This window comes from Podarcis melisellensis, assembly GCF_964234715.1.
Source record: "Podarcis melisellensis genome assembly, chromosome: 6".
Classification (NCBI taxonomy): Eukaryota; Metazoa; Chordata; class Lepidosauria; order Squamata; family Lacertidae; genus Podarcis; species Podarcis melisellensis.
The window spans coordinates 62,689,771-62,710,157 of record NC_138538.1 but is presented as its reverse complement, the minus strand read 5'-3'; the positions used below and the strand labels follow the sequence as shown (position 1 = coordinate 62,710,157).

General features: G+C 40.5%; 1 protein-coding gene across 1 annotated transcript in view; it reads left to right on the top strand.

Annotated features, from left to right (window-relative positions):
- Nucleotides 1–18,583, top strand: part of ANKRD13C (ankyrin repeat domain 13C) — a 28,384-nt gene extending 9,801 nt beyond the window's left edge. The window contains exons 4-13 of the mRNA XM_081916239.1: nucleotides 1,370–1,455; nucleotides 2,866–2,911; nucleotides 3,680–3,746; nucleotides 5,777–5,921; nucleotides 6,628–6,759; nucleotides 7,086–7,247; nucleotides 7,853–7,932; nucleotides 11,214–11,312; nucleotides 12,566–12,666; nucleotides 14,629–18,583. Of these exons, the coding sequence (XP_081772365.1) occupies nucleotides 1,370–1,455; nucleotides 2,866–2,911; nucleotides 3,680–3,746; nucleotides 5,777–5,921; nucleotides 6,628–6,759; nucleotides 7,086–7,247; nucleotides 7,853–7,932; nucleotides 11,214–11,312; nucleotides 12,566–12,666; nucleotides 14,629–14,759 (1,049 nt within the window). The 3' untranslated portion in view covers nucleotides 14,760–18,583. The remainder of the gene's footprint in view (nucleotides 1–1,369; nucleotides 1,456–2,865; nucleotides 2,912–3,679; nucleotides 3,747–5,776; nucleotides 5,922–6,627; nucleotides 6,760–7,085; nucleotides 7,248–7,852; nucleotides 7,933–11,213; nucleotides 11,313–12,565; nucleotides 12,667–14,628) is intronic.
- Nucleotides 18,584–20,387: the final 1,804 nt, after the last annotated feature.

The window sequence follows — 20,387 nt, the reverse complement described above, 5'->3', positions numbered from 1 at the left end:
GTATGACTAAATCAAGAGCAGCATTGCACTTTTGTTGTCGTTAGGTAGGAGTTAGTCAACCAGCAAGTGTTGAAATCTATGCTGTTCGGAGTTCTCATTCTTTAAGAAGGCAGTGTGGTGGTGCTACATTATCCTGCTTCTCAACTGAAATGTTCCCAAATTATAAAAACCTGACTTGCTTGATTTATCTTGCTTCTCGAGCTTTTGTAAAGATAAAGTCTTTCATGACTAATGAATATCATTTTCAGTTCAAATATAAACTTTTGGTTTTATTTGGCACAAATTACTGAGAGTTTGATTTAAAATGCAAGCTACTCTTGCTTAATATAACTTATGTATCAATTTTTTATTTATTACATGTAACGTTCCAAAGCTGTATTTACAACTTTTGCATTGCTACTTACATATGATGTTCAGGGTGGGTGATTTATTCATTTAATTATACACAAGTGCAGTAAAATATAGCATATCAAATGTTACGCTGTGGTTAGCAGTTGAGTGTGCCTGATCAATGGTGTGTTGATGTACAGCTCCAGAACTTAAATGAGGGATTATTTTAAGCATAAGGAGCATTAGCATTATGGTCAAAGCTGAGAGGAGCATGTTTGTATCTGAATTTGGAAATGTCTTAATGAAAACTCCCTTACAGAAACCCCAAATTGCTGTATAAATTCCTTCAGAAAACAGTCTGGGAATTGTATGCCAGAGGTTTTGAAGAGGAAACAACATTGCTGTAACTGCTTCATTTCCAAAAGGCACTCTCAGGAAAAGCACACATGTTGGCTTTGTGCATGTTTATGAGACTCCTAGTGATCTCCGATCCAGATTACTGATTAGATCACACTTTCAGTAACACTGAAACACCTGGTATTCAGAGATCTTTCACTTGCCCCTATGAAAGCTTTGTATATTTGTCTCTGAATGGTAGTATATGGCTTACTGTTGTCGGTTTACTTGATTGAATTTGTTTTATTTATTTGACAACACTGCTTAAGTAATGAAAAGCTCAAAAAGCTACTAATTGACCAGAGCCTCCTCTGCCATTGGGCAGACTATGGCGGCTGTCTCAGGTGGCAGAAGCCCCCAAGCGGCAGCCCCATGGACACCCTGCTGCAGAAGCAGCACCGGTATTATCCAAAATTATGTGAAATCTTGTGGAGGGTGCAAGATCTTGCGCGGTTTCAGCAAGATCTCACCTGTAATTGGTGCTGATGCCGACGCTGCTTCTCTGCCGGCAGTAGAGGTGGCCCTGCAATTGATGCTGATTTCTCTTTTGCCACCAGCCATTACAAAAGGTAAAGGCAGCTCCCAGCTTAGTGGATGCTTAACATGATTGCCTTTACATTGGACTTACAGTATATTTATTTAGTTACAGCACTTCTAAGGAAACTGAAACAACAGTCTAGGGAAAGTGTTGAGGAAAAGCGACCTCGGTTATTAAAAGCTCTGAAAGAGGTAAGTTTGTAAGGATTTTTCCACCCACATTGGAGATTATGGAGTCATTACTTTTCAGACAATTTGTGTGTGATTGCCATTGTGTCTTCATTAAGTGCAAAAAACTCAACACAGGCCTTTATTTCTGGGAATTGCTGGCTGAATTGCATATTGCTTGCTAGTCTGTGTCTTAGAATGACTGACCTGTAGGTGACTTACCTTGCAGCAGTGACATCTTCCCTACTCAGAGAAAGGGCTTGATGACTAGATATGGCCTATGGGTTGCATGTTCTAAATTCCGGGTGTAGAGTTTTAGTGTTAAGTCTCTGCTGTGGATCGTAATTGTGATTTTAAAAATTAAGCTTCACTGTGAAAAAAATTCCATTTCTATTTTGGTTTTAAAGTCAAGCTGGGTTAATAATGCTTCATTTACATGTAGCTTCTGCATTTTGAAGTTCCAGTGAAATTGGAAGCTGTTGTAAATATGTTAAAATATTTGAATAGCATTTAAACTGTGAGCCAGAGATCAGTTCCTAACATACCATAATTATTGATATAAGGAGAGAGACAGTTTCCATTCGAGGCAAGGAAAAACTGCATTTGCACAGTTTCCATTTGTCATGCTAATTCCCATGGACAGAGAAGGCCTGTTTTAGAACTTTGTACATAAACTGGGTACATAAACTCAGTGTCTCCAATTCAAAGCAAGTTTTTCTGTTATATCATGCGTTCTCCAGCTGCTTCTAGATATCCCTCACCCATGTACTATAAGAGGTGCCACAGGTTCCTCATTTTGTTGATCTGGGTCAAAGTTGTTTAGCTTAGCTAGCATTTCATGGTTGATTCCCTTGCTTCATAAATAACTAGTTCTTCAGAAGAATGGCTTCATATAGCAATTATTATCTTGCACAGAAGGACGTTTTCTACAAACATAAGCTCTCGGTTAAGGAGCAGCTATCAAAAATTGTCACCTACACTGACTGCTTTCAAAGGAGAAATGTATTGCTAAAAAAATAGTTATTATTTGAAAAATCATTTTTAAGAAGCCAAGCTGTTGTAGTTGTAGTAATAGAATTTATACATTATATCTGATTGAGGTTAGGTTGATTCAGATATTGTATAGTTTGAGCTGTTATTTTGATCATGTTACTTCTGTACTTCCGTAGATAAAACAAGTAAGACTAATTTACTCTTCTTCTTCTTCTTCTTCTTCTTCTTCTTCTTCTTCTTCTTCTTCTTCTTCTTCTTCTTCTTCTTCTAAAAAGCTGTTAATGTGAAAGATGTGCAAATCAAATCTTCAGTTAATACACACTTACCCCAAAGTTTAGCATGGCCAAATGAAAGTTATGGTTTCTAGCATTTCCTGGGTGGGTGGACATGAAAGTAGTCATCAGTTTCTTAACATTTAACAGAAATTCTCTTTCTCTTCAGCTAGGTGACTTCTATCTTGAACTTCACTGGGATTTTCAAAGTTGGGGTAAGATTTTAAAGATTTTTATGGAAATCATAGTTGTAGAGTTGGAAGGGGTCACAAGCGTCATCTAGTCCAACTCCCTGCAATGCAGGAATCTTTTTGTCCATGACCCTGAGATTAAGAGTATTGTGCTCTGCCAACTGAGCTATCCAGTCTAAATACTTATTTCTCCAGAACAGACTTGCTATTTGGAATGACACTAAACTTGTTGTAGATAGTTGTGCAAAAGCACAAGCATAGTTGGAGTTTGATCCAGACATCTTCCACAAATCAAAAGGTTCTTTCTGTTCACAGATGGGACTCTGATCCCATGGGGACTCATGGCTGGGTGATTCCTGCAGATGCCCTGAAATGTGTTTTCCCACTCTTTGGTGGAAGAGATTACGTTCTTTAAATTAGTTACAGTTCTATCGGCTTCAATTCTAGTGGAGCTGCTGGATCAGACTGAAGGCCTGTCTAATCCAGAATCCTTCTTTCCACAGTGGTCAACCAGATACCTCTAGGAACCCAATAAGCAGGGCATGGAGCAATAGGCCTCTCATGTTGTTAATCCGCAGTGACTGGTATTTGGAGGAAAGGTGCCTGTGGGCAATGGGTGTACTATACAGCTATCATGATTAATAGCTTTACATACGGCTCTGTTTTAGTTGCTTTGTTGGATGTGTTTATATATGATTTGGTTGATAGTTTTTATTTTGTGTGCTGTATGCTGAATGGATACATTAGAAGGACATTAATGGTAACAGGGTGTCGTTTTTACCCTAAATGCAGTGCCTTTACTTTCCCGAATCCTGCCTTCTGATGCATGTAAAATATACAAACAAGGTATAAATATCAGGTAAGAATAGTCTTCACCTTTGAAGGGTTACACCAGGGATGGGAAACCTGTGGCCCTCCAGATGCTACTGGAATTCGACTCCCATGATCCTTTACTGCTAGCCATGCTTACTGGGGTTGATGTGAGTTGTAGTTAACAACATCTGAAGGACTACAAATTACCCATCCCTGGACTGTACTAAATGTAATGATGTTAACATATTGAGTTTTAATTCTATTGCCAATGTCTTCATGCATTTCCAAATTTCATACCCTGTTGTGATGTGGGTGAGGAGCATAAGATGTAGAGGCCATGCACTGCCCATTCACAGAGCCTTTTGATCTGTGTTTCCTTTGCAGTCGCCTTAATGTTCCAAAACGTTGCCATGCAGAGTGGCATCTAACATAGTGTAAGGAGTTGCAACTAAGAGGGAAAATTGCACAGCCCCCTGCTGGTGTGGAGTTGGGCTCATGAGCTCCAACTTCTTAAAGAAACTCTACAAGTATTGGAGTTTATTACAAATAAAACATTATTTAAAGAAGACAACTGTACAAGAGTTACCAGTGGTCTGCATAGCTGTGTTTACATTGTTGGCCTGCTCATAATTGGGAATCTCCAGATAAATGGAGTTGTGCATGTTTTGCTGCTTTATTCCAGGTGCTGTGATGTGATGTTAGTGTGAGCTGACTATTAACTCATTAATGAAATGCCTTTTGTTGAGAGTCATGATTCTCTCACTATTAATGTTCTCAGCTCTCAACTGGACAAATGATGAATAAGATTTATTCTGTAAAGTGGCTCGCTCTACCCCTTTGTGAATTACGTATTTGACTTTTTAAGGCTAGTGCTTGCTTAGGGGCCATCTTCAGCACTGTCTCCTTAAATCCTGTGAATATTGCATGGCTGCTTCTAAAACAAACACCTGTAGCCAAATATTGGCATAACTGCCTGTTACGTGATTGGATGATTCTAAACAAGTCAAGATGACTTTGGGTTCCATTTAACGAAAGATGTTGCTATTTAAGCAGGTTTTTGTCAAAGGGAAAATTCCACGTCTTGCTAACTTTTAAATTAAATGGAATATATATTCTGTGTAATACTGAAAGAAGCAAAATAAACTTTTTAGTCTGGCTACATTCTTAATCTAATGGAAATTTTGCACTACCTTCTTAACTGAGTGAGATTTTAGCCCTACTGTTAGCTGTTAAAATTCACCTTATTGTACTGTGTGTGGAGAATTTTTCATATACAGGAATTCCCTATTCAGACATGTACCATCAGCAAGTTTGTTCTTCTGCTAAAGCTAAACTTCTCAGACTTACCTGCTCTGATCTTGTGAATTCACTAGAATTCTCTGAACAGAACTTGCATAGTAGTAGTGGCAGAAGTTCTCTGTTGTAGGAATATTTTCTCTTTTCTTTTGGCAGAGACTCAAAAGATTTGAAAGGACAAGATCTTGTTGTATATTTTGGGTTGTATGCAATGAAATGCGCATAGAAGGGAGTGAGCTGTCTCATCCCTGCCTCTCCCAGCAGTCAGGAGACCTCGCTGGGCTCTAGCACAGGATGCTGTGGGGAAAGCAGGCAAGAGAAATGATTGCTGAAAATTGGGTAGAGGCATCTTCTGTGAGCAGAAGCTCTTCTCGCTGAAGGTGGCCACACAGTTTTTGCTGCCTTCTGTCACATTTTAGCCCACCCCATTCAGCGGATGGTTAAAAGTCATTTCGAGGGTTGTAGGCGACCCCAGTTGTGCAGGGTTCTAAATTACTCCATGAGTAGTAAGTTTACTCCATGAGTAGAGGAGGCTCCCTGCTTCATACCTTACCCTCTTTTGGAGGGTGATGGGCAGAGTAATGCAGGGGGCAGATCTTAGCACACTCATCCCTGCTTGTATGTTGCCTTTGCACACAGATAGCACACCCAAACAGGGCTGATCTCTGTTTCAAATCTTGCTTCTAAAAAAAATAATCAAATCTCATTGGTTATTAGTACAATTTTGTGAACTAATATTCTGGATCAGCTGAAGTATTGGAATGTTCCCCCCTCCCCCAGGCTTGACACAACACTCATAGATTTTACTGACATGAAGTGCCAACGAGGGGACTTGAGCTTCATTTTCAACGGTGATGCTGCACCCTCTGAATCCTTTGTAGTTTTAGACAACGAACAAAAAGTTTACCAGCGAATACATCACGAGGTAAGCTGCAGCACTGGCTAGTAAAATCTTTCACAATGTTACTCAAAAACAAAGCAAAATATGTTTCCTGCTGTTTTGTGCACCAAATAAATGACTTGCTTAAAAAGTGTACAAGGTAGTTGCAAGATATTGTCAGTCTGGTATCAGACATGTAAGGCTGCAGTCCTCTGTGCCCTTACTTGGGAACGCTTCCATTGAACACAGTAGACATGTATGGAGGAGGGCTATAATTCCACTGCCGTTTTTTCTCTTATGTTTAGTATTGCTTTGCAGGATACCTAGTTGCTTAACAGTTCTGCTGCAAACAATATTAAACTCCTTTCCCATATAGATTGCTAATGTCCTCCCAAAATATATTTATTACTTATGTAGCAGTGACAGTAATACGATGTACATCTAGGGTCTGAGAAATCAGAAGGCCGCAGAAGACTACTTTACGTGGAAGGTTTCCAAAGGCAACATGTGAATGCATAGCTTTAGAAAGAAGCTGAAATCAAATGGAGAGTAATCTTGTACCTGAGAATGTGTATCAGTGGGAGATATGGTCTACTCATACTCACAGTGGTTAAGGCTGCTACCTAATGGAATAATTACTGGAAGGCTTCTATTTATTTCAGGCAGAAATTGGACAGGGAGAGGATAACAAATCTGTTCAAACAATTTGGAAAAAACCCAAACCACAATTAATATTCTTGCTTTTTTTCAGGAATCTGAGATGGAAACAGAGGAGGAAGTTGACATTTTGATGAGCAGCGATATTTATTCAGCAACATTATCAACCAAATCAATCACCTTCACACGTGCCCAAACAGGATGGCTTTTTCGAGAAGATAAAACAGTAAGACTTTTTAATAACTATTTTAAGACATCCATCCATCCTGTGCTAGTGTGCCCCAGGGAAGACGTCTGCAAGGCAGGTGAAATGTGGGACAAACATATAGGCTGTCAGTTTTGCTTTCCCAGTCATCCAGATTGGGAGAAGGGAGGATGTTAAATGTTAGGGTTATAGGAAAAGCGAGTGAAATATATGAAAATGTGACATTAGGGTTAAGAATATAAGCAGTTGGCAGGTAGACAACAAATGAAAAGACTAGATGAGTTTCAGTAGACGTTTTGCATTTTGGCTCAAATACTTCATGTGTTTTATTTTTTGTGTGTTTGCAGGAAAGGGTAGGAAACTTTTTGGCAGACTTCTACCTGGTTAATGGACTTGTCTTAGAATCAAGGAAAAGACGGGAACATCTCAGCGAGGAAGATATTCTTCGAAACAAGGCTATTATGGAAAGCTTGAGTAAAGGTGGAAACTTGATGGAACAAAATTTTGAGGTACAGTTAAAAGTTCTGTTTAAATTGAACATTTAACAACAGATGGCCTTTTGCTGGCCTAGTTCACATGTAATGCTAAGCCAAGCCATTGCTGAGCGTGAATGTGCAAGTGTGCAGGTACTCACAGCAGAAATTGTCACCACTTCGGTCCACTGCCAGTCCTCTGGCTGCCACACCAGCTAGAGCTTAAGCCATGGTCTGCCTTAGCGTTACAGCCAAACCTAGGCACATGGTTTGTCTTGTTCCAGACAGTCCAGGAGTTATAGCCAAGGTTTGCTCTTGTCTTGATGCTTGTGATTTATCTGGGGGAGACAAAAAGTATTTTGCAGGTGGCTATCCTTAAGAAATGCTTACATTTTTTTTACGCAGCTCTTCAGGCATGCTAAGGTGTACATTTCTGTTTCATGTCTAAATGACTGGCTGCTGTTCATTTGTCAGGAGTGCAGTGTTCCAATTTTGGATTAGCCCCAATTTACTCTTCTTCAGATTGGCAAATGTTGGAGGAAGCATGAGACACAGATGTTCTTTTAGACGAGATGATGGTAGCCTACTAAGTAGTAAAGTGCTTTGATTTACAAATAATTCCCATTTGTTTTCTTTAACAGCCTGTCAGGAGGCAGTCTCTTACTCCACCTCCACCAAACACAATTACATGGGAGGAGTACATATCTGCTGAAAATGGAAAGTGAGTATTAAATACATATAGTGTGTGTATATAGCCGTTGCTATGTATATACTTAATGTCGTTTTCAAAACATAATGGGTTGTATCAGGGCTTGGCATGAATTGAGTTCTTTTCACGAGACACTCCACTGGGAGGAGGGAGATTATTTTTCACCGATTCCTCCTTTCCCTTTGTCCTGTGAAATGTCGCCCAGGAGGACCTTAGCTGTGGGCTGGTCCACTATCCCTCAGACCTTGTGGCGGGCCAGAGAAGCAGCACCTGGGGTGGGAGAGCTGGAAGAAGAAGCAAGGGGGGCAAGTAGTCCTCCTCCCCGCCATCGTTTCTCGTGGGTAGGCAGAGTGAGCTTGTCCGCTCCGCTCTCTGGCCCACAGGAGCACCAGGGCGGTGGTGGCAGGAGTAAGAGGCCATGCCATGAAGCCGGAACCCGCCACGAAGCCAAGATTCCCGGCGATGGCGATAAGAGGAAGAGGCCGAGTGGTGAAGGCTTTACCAATCAAGCGCTGTGCCTAGTTTACCTCAGTGCGGCATGGGGGACGTCTCTGCCAATCAAACGCAGCTGAGGTAAACCAGGCGTTTGAGGGGCAGAGCCACCGCCACCATCGCTGGGAGTCTCGGCCTTGCAACAGGTTCCGGTTTTGCGGCATAGGCCGGATTTAGGACCCAAGTGGGCCTGATCTGGCTCAGGGGCCTTAGTTTGCTGACCCCTGTTGTAGGAGGTGGCGCTGCAGGCTTCAGTGGGAAGGAGGAACTGGTGAATGTTACCTTTTCTTTTCACCAGGCATGAGTTTTGACTGAATCAGGGTCCCTTCCATGAGCAGAAGACCATAGTGTCTGTAATTTCTGGGTTAAATCCTACATGTGTATTTTATTTGGCATTACAGTGGTACCTCAGGTTACATACGCTTCAGGTTACAGACTCCACTAACCCAGAAATAGTGCTTCAGGTTAAGAACTTTGCTTCAGGATGAGAACAGAAATCGTGCTCCGGCTGCGTGGCAGCAGCAGGAGGCCCCATTAGCTAAAGTGGTGCTTCAGGTTAAGAACAGTTTCAGGTTAAGAACGGACCTCCAGAACGAATTAAGTTCTTAACCAGAGGTACCGCTGTACTATAATCACTGGTTTGGTTTATACAACCTCACAATGCTGCTGTAAAGCAGTTTTGTGTTTGGCAAGCACTTTTGAAAGACTATTGATAAACTTTACTTTTGAAACTTTTGAGACGTCTTCTGTTGAAACTTTTGAAAGACTGTTGTGAGACTGTCCTTAGACATCTATTTTTATTAAAATTGTGTTTTTCAGTATATTTAGTTTTATATATTAGTTTATTTTCATTCAACGCATACAAGCAATTTCTGCAATGAGAGTATCTTTTCAATCAGAATGCATGAAGGAATCAAATATCATCTGCTCTGGGCCTTTATTGGGGTTTAAAAGTGCACATCTGTGAAATTTAATTATCTATGAAACCAGCCATGGCATCCAAATTTATTGCATAAGGTGCTGTCCTTGGCTCACCTCATAGGTACTCATTTGAAATGTTTAGTATAGAATTGAGAACAAAGATGAATATATGAAATCCTATTGCTGCAGTAAAGCCTTATTAATTTGAAAATAGAAATGTCTGCTTAAAGTTGCACACACAGGTTTTAGATTGTACAGACTGACCCCAAGGCGTTTAGGTCCCATTGATTTCAATGGTGTAAAATCAGTCCCTTTCTCATGGGAATCAGATATGTCCTTTATATTCGGTGTGATTTATCTTGAAGAAAAGTAGTATGATAAGATCTGCTTATCCAGAGATCCATGAAACTACTCCTGAGCTCCAAATGGTTTCGTGAAAAGCAGCGTTCCGCACCCTATAGCAAACAGCTTTTGAAGGATGATTTGATAATGTGTGTAGACGGGGATGTGCATGTCAGAATGCTGTTGAATGAAACTCCTATTCCATGCACATGTTATTGTCATTACTAGAGCTAAAGCAGCTATCTCGAATTTGGTCAGTATTAGTGGCATCAAATCAAAGGCTTTTTCATCCTAGATTTTAACTGTGACAACACTGCTGTTTAACCCTCAACTCATGATATTGTCTTTGTTTTAATGACATCTTAAACTGATTATATATGCCTCGTAGTTTTTACTTTTTCACATGCTTGACCAAATCAGAAGTGGTCTCTTCATTTTGGACCTCAGTGGGTTTGGGGTGAAATGGTCATGAACGCTTGACTAAACACAAGATGACAAGTCTCTAATATTGATGGACTTGGAGAGCTTTGGATGACTCTGGATATTTTTCGGGTGCCTCAGCATGTCCTTACTTGTAAATTTTGGAGTGTGATATCTTTCTTAACACTATTCAGAGGGTTAGCTCCAGCTTTCCAGCAGCTTCTCCAATTGGAGAGGATGGGGGAGGCATTTTTGCCAGTTCCTCCCACCCTTCCACGGCCCCATGGGAAGATGCTGTGGAGAGTGGGAGACACCCAAACATTATCCCACCACGGGACAGGGCACTGTGGGCTTCATGAGGAAGAGTGAACTCTAATGAGACTTTTTGCTGGATCTCACTTCCTTCCAAGATTTGAGGGAGCCCTTTTCTTTGTAGAAAGATAACTCTAGATCCAATCCCAAATGTACAAGTTTAAATGTAAATATTAAAGAACAGTTCTAAGTTTCTAAACAAAATTGCACTCAAGGAAGACAGTCTGTTTCAGTATGAATTTCTTCCATATTTACACATTGGTCCAGCAGAAGTTGTTTGATCACAGAAATTAGAAAGTAACATGCTGGTATCTATTCCTTCTCTCCCCCACCCCCTTTTTAAGGCTTCCACACTATTTCCATTTTAGTGTCCCACGGCCAGTATGGAAAGAACTGTTAAACTAGTTATCATGACCATTGGGCTCCATGCCACACTTGCAAAATGTTTTTGAAACGGTATGAGGGTTTGCTCTTCAAAGTCAAAAGACAAATTCCCCTTGGGCTCATCTGAATAGCTTTTTAGATCCTAGTCCTAGATTCTTAACTTTGTGAAATCATCCGGCCAAAGTGTGTATGTGTATTTATATTTTTCTCTTTTCTACAGACTTCTATTCAGTTGCTTTAATCTGTTAGTGCCTGAGCAGCTTGCCCGCTTGGGCAGTTTTTGCTATCTGAACTCTTCCAGGCATCATTAAACAACTTCTGTCAACTTGTTTTCCTGCACAAGAGAAATGCATTCCAATTTCTTATTGTTTTTATAAATTATGTCTCTAGGGAGGTTTTAATTTTTATTTTCTTTAACTTAGAGCACCTCATTTGGGTAGGGAACTGGTCTGCAAAGAAAGCAAGAAAACATTTAAAGCCACAATAGCCATGAGCCAAGAATTTCCTCTAGGAATTGAATCGTAAGTCTCAAACTGTCCACTACAAAAGTTTGTGAAAGGGCATGTGATTTAGCTAAAATACGCTGATATGTATAAATTTTTGCTTGTTCCAAAGACTGCAGTATAATACATTGTCATAGAATAAATGGGAAAACATGTTGCCTGCCATAGGTTCACCTCTACAATGATCCAATTCTTTTGTAGTTTCTCCAATATTCTTAAATGTAAAGTTCTCAGATTTTATCCAGATGTCTCAAGTCCTCTGTATTCTGTTCTCAAATCTATATAAAAAAATGAAGTGTGTATGATTTATTCTGCATCTAAGAGCCAAAGAGCTTTCCATGTTTTGGCAACTTTTTCAAGTAGAAGAAAAATCTGGGGTGAAGGAGGTTGAACTTTGGCTAGGAGGATTGTGGGACAAGGAATAGGAATCGAAAGGGTGGGGTTGAAGTTATGGAAGTTAAGGAACCCCTGCAAGAATGGGCACTGGAGGTCTTGTAAGCAACATGTTGGGTTCTGAAATCCTTTCAGCAGTGTACCCATACTAGTACATTCGCTCTACTTATGATCTGAATAAGTTAGCCACTTACATAGATGCTGTGGAGGAGATGTGAAAAAAATTAATGAGATATTCGGAATATATAGTGACTTGTAAATGTCTAGTTTTTGAAGTGTGATGCTTTTCTAGATCTTTTATTATTTGTGTGCCCTGATGGGAAGTTTTCCGACATCTATAAAGAAAAGTTCCTAAACTGGAATTTTGGAAGATTCTTCCTGTTACGATTCAAAAGGAAGCTTGTTTTAAGCTTGACGCTTTACTACCGGAGTTCTTAATAAGTTTAAGTTTCGAAACCTATTGAAATCCTGAGATTTAAAACTCACCTAACATAAAATAAATGAGTGCTAAAACTCAGTTTTACCCAAAGGAGAAACAATCTGGAAATCCTCCTACCAAGTCATTTGAAGCTCGCTGCAGTTTGAATGCTCAGTTGTGACTGTCTCTGAGCTGCATTGGACCAAGGTTATGCCGGACTATTTAGCTTACTCTTGCTTAACCTGCATTGTGCTAACAAAAATGGTTCAGTGTAATTACTTGATTTGATTCAGTGGCCATGAACAATAGCGTCTTTCCCTCGGCATGTGTCTTGGCTCAGTTTGCAGTGATTTGCTGAGATGACACCTCTTTTTCTTACAGTGCGCTGATTAGGAGTGTGTGGGTAAATCCTAAAGCTGCTAAGAGATGAAATTGTTACATGTGTGTGTTTCCCCCCCAGGTTATTGAATGTTTTAGAAGTAATTGCACCCTTCAAGCACTTTAACAAACTGCGGGAGTTTGTGCAGATGAAACTACCACCGGGTTTTCCTGTAAAGTTAGGTGAGCTGTCGAAGTGTATTTCATCAATTAAAAGGGACTGTCTGGTCTGCCAAGAACATGGATTGTATTGAAAAGCCTTTTAATCTTTGTGGTGAGAAATGCAGTGGGCTGTCGCTCAGGCTTTAGCAGGAAGATAGTCAGATGCTGGAGTGAAACTAGCATGCCATTTCATAGTGTACTGAGTGGAAAGTACACAATAATAGAAAGTGAAGTTATTGCATGAGTAGGCAACGTAGGAAACACATTTAGCATTTGGAGATACAGTGTATATGGAAGGGAGATTAACCCTTTTCTGCATGCCCATAGTCTCTCATGAAAATCACTTGTTTTCTTCATAGTCTTACTTCAAAACTATTTTGGCCAATGAGAAGTGCGGCAATAGAGTAAGGCTGGAGACAGCCAGCATTTCACAAGAGAGGCAAACGTGGTTTAATATCTTAGGGCCTTGTCCCCTCTGATAAAGCAGGCTATTAGGTTTTCCCAAATATACAAAAACCTGCAGAACTATTTATCCAAAATCCAAAAATGGGATGAACATACAGTGGTGCCTCGCAAGACGAAATTAATTCGTTCCGCAAGTCTTTTCGTCTTGCGAGTTTTTCGTCTTGCGAAGCACGGTTTCCCATAGGAATGCATTAAAAATCAATTAATGCGTTCCTATGGAAACCGCCTTCAGACCAGGTCCTGGGACAGTCTGTCCCCCGACCTCTTCTGAAGGCCGGCGGGGGGCGAAAGTCTTTGCTTCCCCCCGCCTGCCTTCCGGGAGAGCGGAGAAGCAGCGCTGCCTTCCCGCTCTCCCGGGAAGGCAGGCAGGGGGGAGCAAAGACTTTTGCCCCCCGCCAGCCTTCAGAAGAGGTCCAGGACCTCTTCTGAAGGCCAGCGGGGGGCGAAAGTCTTTGCTCCCCCCCGCCTGCCTTCAAAAGCCGTCCGGGGGCTTTTAAATCGCCCCGGGACAGTCCCGGGGCGATTTAAAAGCCCCCGGTTAGGCAGGCAGGGGGGACAAAGACTTTTGCCCCCCGCCCGCCTTCGGAAGAGGTCCTGGACCTCTTCTGAAGGCTGGCGGGGGGCAAAAGTCTTTGCTCCCCCCCGCCTGCCTTCAAAAGCCGTCCGGGATAGCGGGAAGTGCTTCCCTGCTATCCCGGACTGCTTTTAAAATGCTGGCGGTGGGGAGCAAAGCCTTTCGCCCCCGCCGGCCTTCCTGGACCTCTTCTGAAGTCCGGAGGGGGTGGAAAGGCTTTGCTCCCCACCGCCAGCATTTAAAAGAGGTCCCCGGAGATTTCCCTATGGGCTTTCGTCTTGCGAAGCAAGCCCATAGGGAAAATCGTCTAGCGAAGCGTCGCAAAAACCGAAAAACCCTTTCGTCTTGCGGGTTTTTCGTCTTGCGAGGCATTCGTCTTGCGGGGCACCACTCTACACCACAAGCACTGATTCAGTTTTCAAGACGTCAGCCCTCGTGAACAAAATTCGTCTGCCTGCTACCCAAAGTTTCTGCAGAAGCTTACCGGGTGTCATAGAAAACACAGAAGTCACACAGTCAGTGCCCAGGGATTTGCTGTGTTATGATGGTACAGAGTTACACCGAGTTTGTCAGTGCTTTAACATGGTTGGAGGCTAACATTGTGCTCTTTTCTTAACAAATGAGAACAGTGAGGAGTGCAAGTATTTGCTAGAAGTGTGAACAGAGCTGGGCAATGAAGATTTTTTAAAATATATTTTCACTCTGCCCTTTAGGGCAAGCAATCTCAAGCTACTTTACAATAAGTTAAAAACAATTTACATATATCCCTCCAGAAAGGACCAGAACAACTCTGCCTCCAACCGCTCCTCTGACACGCTGTTCCAGCCAAATTACCAGGAAGTTGAGCAAGTGGCTGGTGAATCCTTTTCTGCCACAGAAATGCCCTTTTCCATTGTGCATTGTGCCTTTTCTAACCTCCCAATCCTTTGCTCTGTTCTTCCTAGATATACCTGTATTTCCAACCATCACAGCCACTGTGACTTTTCAGGAGTTTCGCTATGATGAGTTTGATGAATCCATCTTCACTGTTCCTGATGACTACAAGGAGGACCCTAGCCGCTTTCCTGATCTCTAACTTAACTGGAAAGTTAGCAGTAAATAAAAAGAAAATACCAGCATGCCACAAGGAGACAGGAGAGAGAGGATGCAGGTGGCCCACAGACATCTGTCTAAAAGTGGGTGAAGTACGAAGGGACAGAACTCGCTAAAATGAAACCAGAAAGGGAACACACCGTGAATCTCAGTCAGTTGTACCATATAGCAAGCATCCACCTAGTGTCTAAACAAAAGCTGGTCTCCTGCTGTGTCACATGCATTTATACATCCAGACCTGCAAGCATGATAGCCTGGCACCTCAGTAAGTTCCCCCTGCCCCCCCCCCCGAAAACTTACATAACAGCTATAAGGACTGTAATTTGTTCTTAATTTTTTTATGTTTCTCGGTAATAAAAGCACCCTTGGACCATTAGCATAAAGAACTAAAATGTCTTACCTGGCTATTAGCCCTTTAAAATACCCATCTTACTTAAGCTGCTCTTATAACCTTCCTTCGAGCTTTGTTTTCATATATTGTAAATTCTGTAATATTTGTTCAGTAAATTGAGCATATAGTAGAAGGAATTGATTTTCTGCAGACGAATGAACCAAATGGTAAGCATTTAAACAGTTGCATTCATTTACTGCAATACGTTTCAGAACTAGAGCCTTCACTCTGCAGGGAATAAGGTACCTCCTTTAGCACCTTAGTGCAATTCATTGTGGTGCTATTCATATTCTCCACCCCCCCCCCCGGCAACCTATCATTTCTCCAATGAAAGTTGTTACTAATCTTATATAAATCTGCAGATATCCCCTCTGCCCTCCCAACCAAGCTGGTTGAAATGTCCTTGCTGTGTTCGTTGGAGAGCATGCTTAGAGATTATTAAACAGCCCACAGGTTGAATCGCTGACATTCTTTTGGGTTCCTCAGAGCCATGAAAGCTGCCCATCAAACCTACTAAACTTGTATTTGTTATCCAGTAGTATTTGGGAATATATTGAATATATTACTACAATAATCTTGGTTTACGCTTTCATTTCCCAAAGTGCAAACCTAGATGTGAATAGGGATTGCAATAGATTGGGGATGGAGTGTACAAAAATGAAAGTACAAGAATAATTAAGGTATTTCCATCATGGGTAGCTACAGAAAGAAGAATGTTCATTTTTATTCAGAAGGGTTGTTTTTTTAATAAAAAAAATTAGAATCTTCATATGGTTCCACTGTATGAAACTTGAAGAGAAACTAGCCTTTTTTGCTCTACTGGAAAGAATGTGTCCAGAATTGTCAGTACTATGTTCATTTGTATTCCAAGGCTTATTAGCTTCCAGTGATGTGTAAATGTACAGAAATGTAAATATTTTCAAAGGTATATTCTTTGTGCAGTCTAGTCATTTTTTTCTTCTTTTGGAAACTGCTCAAGTTACTTTCAGACTTAAGCCACCATGCTAGTTAACACACTCAGTGCTGGTGATAACTTGGAATGTCAAATGGGCCGAGGTGAGTCACAGTGCACAGTAAAACCAGACTCATGAGCCACATAACCTTTGCCAGGAAAAAGGTTTCAAGCATATTCCCAAGTCCTATAGCTTTGTACTGTTGCAGTGTGCAGAGAGGAAACTCACAAGAAAAAAAATCTTCATGACCTAAAATAGGGGCCCAAATGTTGGGCCCAATTCAACAAATACTGTAAATTTGGTTAAAGCTTCAATCCTGAGTGATGTTGACCGTGAAGACTGACAGTTCTGCTGGCTTAGTATATCATTGTAGCTGCCATATTGTGGAAAGTTCCATTTCACTACCAGTATCCACTGTCAGAGGATATTGTCTGCCTGTAAATAGAATATGAACTTTGAAGGCAGAGCTGTTTTGTCAATATTTTTTATATATATATAAAAAAATCATGGTGTTTCCCCTGCCAGATAATTTCTGTAGGAGACATTGGATTTGAAGGTGCTTGACACTTCATGTTACCCATCCTGGGAGTATTTCATAAAACAGCTGAGATGCTTAAAATGATATTTACAATGCTGTTCTCACACCAATGAATGGTGTATGGTATGGGCTTGATAGGTGATGGCCACTAAACTGTGGAAATATGCAATTGGTCATCTCCTATATATGTAAAATTACTGGATAAATAATGCCAAAGTTGTTTTTATCGAGTTCTACTAAAATAAATGTTAGCCCATGAACTGTCAGACTAATGTCTAGCAAGTGGGTCTCCTTTCATGGTAACAAAAAACAATGAACTTTGTGCTGTTCAAGTTACGACCTTGCGTCCTTCTGTGAAGAAGGGCTTAAACCGGGTGGAGGTGCTGCACCATTTTGGAGGTCAGAAGTGATTTCGGAGCAATGATTTCGTGAGCAATGTTATTCTGTTACACCCCTACTTTAAAGATTTCAGTTTATGTTGTATTTCATCCCATTACAAAAAATTGTAGCTACATAAAGGGAGTTTAGTTTTGTTCCAATAGTGGATTTTCAGGAAGAAGCAGCACCCATTGTTGCTGGCAAAACGTCTGCAAGCAGATGCATATACAAGCAGATCTCTGGTATGCATCAAGCTCCTGATATGTCAATTCAGGTAGTTTAGCAACCCATGCAATAGGAATGTTGTACATTGACTCTGGGGGAAAAAACACCTCAGTAAAGGGAGCTCCATGCCCGCAGTAATATTCCCAAGAGTTTACCGCTAGATTAGGAAGTCTTGGATCTGAGATTTTGATACTTGGTAATTAAAGAAGAGTAGAGATAAATGAATCCAAATTATTTGGCACTTAGTAGTTAAGCACTTATATTTTCTGACATAGCAGTGTCACAGCTAGGAACTTCAGTTGGGCATTATTACTGTGTCCTGGAGAACATTTGAATCTTTCTCAAGGATTTTTTTATCTCACAAGGGTATTGGGAAAGCAGGGTGGGGGGTGCATTGTGAAGCAGCATTCATGCAAACTGTGCTAAAGTATCGCAGTAGAAGAACCAGAAAGAGGCCAGATTATAGGTTAAGTGCCTCTTGCATGCTTATAGGTCATTGTTGGATATAACATCTGTGGGAAGCAAGAGTGTAAAGGAAGTAGCATTCTAAATATTTTAGACTGATGCAAAAGTATACATGAACTTGACTTTTCTTTGAGGCTTTTGAAACTTCTCTGAAGTACCGTATGTCCTCTTAGAAACCAAGCAAAGTGTATTGGTAGGCATAAATATGGGATCTTTTTAAAAAGAACCCCCTGAGCTCTTCCTTAACCAAACTCAGTTTTACTGGTCTTCCAAATTATTGCTTTAACTTGTGGCAAAGGGAATAATCTTTCTTTCCAAGCAGCTGATGTTTTGTCTCCTTATTTAAGTTTTAAACTGCAATTGATGGATACCTAGCAATTTTTATCAGATAGTACAACTGTGGATATAAATCTGTGCTGGAAACCTACCTTAAGTTGAAGCATAATATATTCAAAAAGTTCATTTTTTAAATATATACTTGTTGATTTTGATTCATTAAAAGTTAATTACATTATTTAAACTTTATTAACAAACTTCCTATAATGCTGCAAATTTTCTTTTGACAGTTTATAATTGTGAAAACCTAATGTCATTTTTTTTTTGTATATTTCATGTGTTCTTTGTCTAATCTAAACTCACCTTCACTAATAGTGTTTTTGGTTGTACCACTTAGAATAAAGACCAAAAGATGCTGTTTGCTTTTGAGGCTGAACATATGGACATTTTCAGAAATCTATTCTACCATGTGTGGACACTTCCTCCTTATTAGAGGAAGGCTAAAGAAAAAGGATGTTACAGTGTATCACTTTCACATTTTATTGGTCAATTTTTCAATAAAATCCTCAATTTTCAGTGCATCTTTGTTGTTTTCAGTCTCTAACTTTATGGGGTGAGCCTTATATTCATCAAGATGAAATCAGCTGAGCAGCACACTATATTGACACTTTAGTCTTTCCTTTTGAGACTAGTCAAGGAGAGTCTTTGTAAAGGAGAGTGAGCTTTTTTCCCTCCTCAGCAGGATTCTACTCAAGACGACAGCTTCAAAAATGGGTACGAAAGATCTCTTTTGGCACAGAACGTGGGAGTCAAGGAAATTCAAATCGCACAACCAACCAATTCATTTCAACAAGATATCCTCAGCAGACCTACGAAGTAAAGGATCCCTCCAAAGTATTCCCCTAGATACAAAATGCTCGTTTGTAAACAGTAGCAGATTGCTCAGTTCATGGTGTTGCCTCCAAGCTCACAGCACAGATGTGGAGGCCCTATTTGTTAAACGGTAGTATCTCCACATACCATCTACCTGGCTAAAAGTTGATCAGTGATGGCCACCCTTTTCACATTGCCCAAGAGGTGACAAGCTGCATACGCCAGGACCTCCCTCTCACAGCACCTGTGTGGAATGGTGCTGGATTAGCAGCTACCATGTGTATCAGGAGATTGTATCATAACTGCTGTCATAACTTGAGGTCATGGTCTATACGGGATTGAAGGTCAGCTTTGACATAGACCAGGATGCATTTTGATTCTCGGGGAAATGCCCAAAACGACTGTTTTGCAGACAACTTTGCTCAGGATACACCAGCTTCAGGAATGCTGCATCAGTGTGCATGCGGCTTTACAGAAGTATAGTCAGTCTACATCTGAGCCACACTTATTTCTATATGCAGGTTTTGAGTCACTTGCTTTTTTTATTATTCCATTTTTCACTAGCTCGTCAAGGGCCAAAATAGACATTTAAAAACAATAAATCATATTTGCATGTCTAAATAAAGGCATTGGAGACCCAATGATGACCCCTAAGCTGTTCGACAGAGAAAAGAAGCAGTTTCCACCCTTAACAGCTGTGTGTTTTGTGTGCATACAGTTTGGGGGAAATGTTATGCATCTCCTCTGCATTCCTAGACTAGTTCCCCATCATATAGCTATTTTTCAAAAAACAAAACTTGGGAAGGTGTGAAACTACAATCACATTTAATGCATCATCTAGTTTGGCCCTTAGGAGCGCCAAAACAGTTTCAATTTACTTTTGAGACCTCAGCTTAAATGGATTGCTTTTGAATTGCTTTGTATAGTCACAAATAACCACAACAATTAACCGAGACTTCCAGCACATACTCATCAGTGGAGCTATCTAAAGACAAGAGCGCTTCATTATCTTCTGAGGGTAAGGTTACATTTTTTCTAGGGAAAAAAAAGGCTGGGAGACATTCTTTATATACTTCACTATATTGAGAAAATACCTCACAGTTATTTAGAAAGTTACATATCCATAAATTCTAAGAAGTTATTCTAAATAGCAATTTTCACTGTAAAACACCTGTGGAAAAATGTCATTTTTCATAAGCTACTTGTGTTAAATTTATAAAATTCAAACAAATAATGTAGGTCAGGCATGGCTAACCTGTGACTCTCCACATGATGTTGGACTACAATTTCCATCATCCTAACCCCCAGCAATATTGCTGGGAGTTGAGAGTGCAACAGCATTTAGAGGGTCACAGGTTACCCACCCAATATGGTTACTAACATGTAACTTCTATCAGCCTCCACTGGTTATCACAGCAAGTTTTCTTTGACAGATTGGCATTCAGAATGAATGGCACTTGGATGTTACCTTATTTTCCCACTTTTAAAAAATAGAAATACAGGAGTTGACAT